The 4,650-nt window shown below is 35.0% G+C and overlaps 1 protein-coding gene across 1 annotated transcript; it reads left to right on the forward strand.

The window, feature by feature from the left end:
* The first annotated feature begins 442 nt into the window (after positions 1–442).
* Positions 443–3,521, forward strand: LOC108203658 (protein FAR1-RELATED SEQUENCE 5-like). The gene is made up of 4 exons (XM_064088665.1): positions 443–1,311; positions 1,420–1,696; positions 1,790–2,353; positions 2,943–3,521. The coding sequence occupies exons 1-4, from the start codon at positions 443–445 to the stop codon at positions 3,519–3,521; spliced, it is 2,289 nt and encodes a 762-aa protein (XP_063944735.1).
* Positions 3,522–4,650: the final 1,129 nt, after the last annotated feature.

Here is a 4,650-nt window from a genome sequence, read left to right on the forward strand (position 1 = left end):
AATATTAAGCTGATTAGCAGTTTATGTCGTACGAGTTAGTTTTCTGAATATTTTTGCTGAAAATTGAGTAGTTGTAGTGATAGGTATGATGTTTGGGGAGATAGTAGAGTTATATAAACAATAAATCACAGTTTTGCTCAGGTATGATCACTGAAAACAGATCAGTTGCCTTCACGCATGTTGTTTGTAGGATAGTAGAGTTATCTAATAATAAATCACAGTTTTTTAAGTTGATGATCACCTAAACATACCAGTTGCAGTGATGAATATAATGTTTGAGAGGTATTATAGTCATAAAATGAATAAATCATAGTTTTTTAAAAGCTGATCATTGAAACAGAGAATGTCGAGTGATGAATTTGTGTTTTTGCAGCTATGTAATTTAGATTTTATAATAAACTGATTATATAAAGAGAAGAATTAATGTGTATTTTTTGTGAACATGTGTTTTACAGGATCTGTTTGTGGTGATTCGTCTCGGATCAGTAGCTCTGTTACAGATGATGTGAGCGTAGATAATAGCTCAAATGAGAGTGAAGGTGTTGCATGCTCTAGAATATCTCCTGGTGGTAATAGCTATTATGTACCTGTTGTTGATGCTGTTTTTATTCCTTATGCTGATCAGAGATTTGAAAGCCTAGATAAATGTTTTAAGTTTTATAAGGAGTATGGTAGATATAGTGGTTTTGATGTTCGAAAAGGATGTGATAAGAAGGATGAACATGGTACTACTATTTTGAAGCATTTTGTATGTAGTAGAGAAGGGTTTAATGAGTTGTTTCGGGGTAAAGTTGTGAAAGGGCGAAGGACTGTTTCTCGGAGGTGTGGGTGCAAAGCAAGAATAGTTGTGAAGTTAGTGCAGTTGAATAGTTATGCTGTGTTTAATTTTGTGGAGGAACATAATCATCCTTTAGTTGAAGAAAGTTGTAGGCAGTTTTTGAAAGTAAATAGGGAGATGACTATGGGTTTGAGAAGTATTGTTTTTGATGCGGCAAAAGTGAATATTGGTTGCAGCAAGAGTTTTAGCTTGGCAAAGGAAATGTACGGTGGTTATTCAAATGTAGGTGCTACCTTGCGTGACTTTAGAAATTTTAATCGAGATTTAAAAGAATATGTAGGGGAGAAAGATGGGCAGATGATCATAGACAAGTTTAAGGTGATGCAGGAGACTTCATCGTCGTTTTATTATGCTTATGATGTTGATTCTGCCGGCCATTTGACAAAGCTTTTTTGGGCTGATCCTGTTGGTCGTAAAAATTTTGAAATATTTGGTGATGCGGTATCATTTGATGCGACGTTTGATACTAATAAGTAAGGATATGTTTGTTTTTGTGTTTGTGTTTTTTGTATATGGTTGGTTCTTGGCTTTAACAGAAATCAGTGAATCACTAATTTTGAAAGTTGTTTTTTATGCTTCAGATATAATATGGTTTTCGCGCCATTCACTAGTGTGGACAAACACGACAGATGTGTTACATTTGCAGCGTGTCTTTTATCACATGAAAGTGTTAGTGATTATAGTTGGGCTTTTGAACAATTGGTGAAGGCGATGGGAAGAAATCCGGTGATTATTATTACTGACCAATGCCCTGCCATGAAGGTAGCAGTTCCTGCAGTGTTTTCTGACGCTAATGGTTTGGTGCCTACAAAGCATAGACTATGTATGTGGCACATTATGAACAAATTTCCGATAAAGGTGTAGTATTCAAAATTTATTTGTTTTTGTAGTTTATATGTAGATAATATTTAATAGTTGTAATGTTCAACTCTGTTTAATTGTGTTTTGCAGCTTGGTAATCGTTTGTGCAAGGAGACAGATTTTATGGAAAAATTGAAGAAGTTTATTTGGTCTTCGATTTTAGAGATTGATGAATTTGAGAAAGGTTGGGAGGAAGTTATAAAGGAGTTCAAATTAGAGGGGAACAAGTGGTTGCAGGATATGTACGAAATTAGGAGTTCCTGGATTCCAGCATACTTCAGGAATGATCCAATGTTTGGTTTGTTGAGAACCACGTCAAGGTCAGAAAGTGAGAATTTCTTTTTCTCACAGTTTCACAGGCAAGGCGACAGTTTATGTGAATTTTGGATTCGATATCAGAGTGCGATGGACAGGCAGAGGAATGAAAGAAAGAGGTTGGATAATGAATCAAATTCTAGCGTTCCTACATCAGTGTCTACATGGTTCATTGAAGATGATGCTGCAAAACTGTTCACACGCTCAATTTTCTATAAGGTTCAGGAGGAGATCATTGCGTCTTGTTTAGATATGCAGATCAAACGTATGAGTGATGAGGTTGATGGAGTTACTAATTTTGAGATTAGGGATGTTAAAGTGCAAGATAAACTGTTTAAGGTAATAATTTAAGTCTTTTCTTTAATGTTTTAGTGATCTTTTTTATATATGTTCTTTTTATGTAGTAGAAAGTAGGTCTAAATGACATCCCCCCCTAGATGTCACCACCCACCACTTAGTTGTCATCACCCCCCCAGATAATAGTTTAGTTAATTTTATTGATATGGTAAAAAACTATCAGTGATTTAGAGCTCCTGTAATAATGGATTTTTCTTTTAGGGATAGTGGTTTTTGATTAACTGACTTAATGATAGTAGGCCTAAATGACATCCCCCCCCCCTAGATGTCACCACCCACCCCTTAGTTGTCATCCTCCCCCCCCCCCCCCCCCAGATTATAGTTTGCTGAATTTTAGTGATATGGTAGAGCTATCAATGATTTAGAGTTCATGTAATATAATGGATTTTTCCTGTGAGGATAGTGTTTTTTGATTAATTGAATGAGGCCTAAATGACATCCCACCCCCCCTAGATGTCACCACCCACCCCTTAGTTGTCATCAGCCCACCCGTTGGTATTAGTTTGCTTAATTTTAGTAATTTTAGTCATTTTTGATTAAATGAATTAATGATATCTTCTGTTTTTTGCAGGTTTCCGTGAGTAGAAATCATGTAGTTTGCTCTTGCAAGAAATTTGTTATGTGTGGTATTGTGTGTAGGCACTCATTTTGTGGGTTGAAACACATCGGAGTTACTAAGTTTCCTAGGAGTCTTGTTTTGAATCGCTGGATGAAAATCGCTGAATCTGGGACTTCATTAAGTTCTGTTTCTAATGACTATTTCAAGATGGAGCATGTATCCATGAAGTTGACAGATATTTGGTATGATTTTCGCCAAGTGGTAGACAAAGCTGGTGTGCAAACAGATAGGCTTGATTATGTTCACAAGGTTATAAAACAGTTGAATACTGATCTTGACAGTCAAGGGGTGGTTGTTGATTTTACAAAGAGGGATCACATGGCTGCTATGGTTGGGGAAGAGCCTGAAGGAGATTTGACCGTTCTTGCACCGAATGTTTGTAAGAACAAGGGGAATTTTTTTAAGAGACTGATTAGCGAAAGGGAGAAAGCTGTGATCAAATCAAAGAAAAGAATACGAAAATGCAAGGAATGTAGCGCAGTTACTCATGATTTGAGAACTTGTCCAAATAGGAAGAAAGGCGATTCATGATTAATTTTTTATATCTGTTTAGTTTGAAGAACAATGTAAATTGAAATACAATTTTAAATAGTTGATATGGAACTACAATTTTTTCATTAAACAGTTTTGTGATGAGTTTTTTTTTAGTTGGTAAATTTTTCTGCTATTTTTTTGTAATTCGATGAAAAATTTGAAAGTGATGATGCAAGTATATTAGTGATTTTTATCTTGCTATTTTAGTAATACATGAGTTATATAGTAGTGATTTTGTTGTATTATTTTAGTGATGCATACATGATATAATAGTGATTTAAGGGTTATTTTTTTGGCTTTTGTATAAAACAGTGCATCTCTAGTGATAACCTGGAAGTCCATTAAACTTTACAAACACTATCATTGTAAATGTGTTGATATAAGCAATATTTGAAATAGAGCACTGAAATAGTTGAATAACATCCAGAAAAAGATTCATTACTCATAAATTGATCCATTCACCAGAAATATTACATAATTGTCATAGTTATAAAGTCATTGATTCACCACAACCAACACATAATTGTCAAAATGATTTAGAAAGACAGATACTGAAAGATGATGACAAGAATAAGTTTCTTGCAAAAAACATAATCTTGCGATATAAGTTCTGAATTGATTTGGAGACTACTAATCAACTCTAGTTCTTTTTTGCTGCCTCTTCAAAAGTGGATGACAAATTCTTTGCAAATCTAACCATCTTCTTTTCTTTGGGACCTGTGTCAGTGCGCCTTGATGTTGGTGATGAGTTCAGTATATTCACGAGCTTTTTCTGTGCAACTTTGTTGAACAAATCAGTTGCTTCTTTGAGGATCGAAGTTCTTTTCTCATTGAGGGGGAAAGACAATATAGCACTGTTGTACTTGACCCTGAGCTTTGTGATCTGGCTTTCTTGGAGACTCTAAACAAAATAAATTTAGATGGTATTTAGTAGATGAATCAAGAGATTTAATATATCACTCAACAATTTGTAGTAAACCTGACTAAAAGGGTGAGTGTGCTTACTTCATTTTTAAATCCAGTTTCCCAGTTTTTTGGATCACCCTTATAGGTCTCCATGTGCCGCATCAAAAAAATTCCACAATCTCTATGATTCTCCTTTGTCTGCCAGGGCATCTTCATCAAG

The sequence above is a fragment of the Daucus carota genome, chromosome 3 (genome assembly GCF_001625215.2).
Source record: "Daucus carota subsp. sativus chromosome 3, DH1 v3.0, whole genome shotgun sequence".
Taxonomy (NCBI): Eukaryota; Viridiplantae; Streptophyta; class Magnoliopsida; order Apiales; family Apiaceae; genus Daucus; species Daucus carota.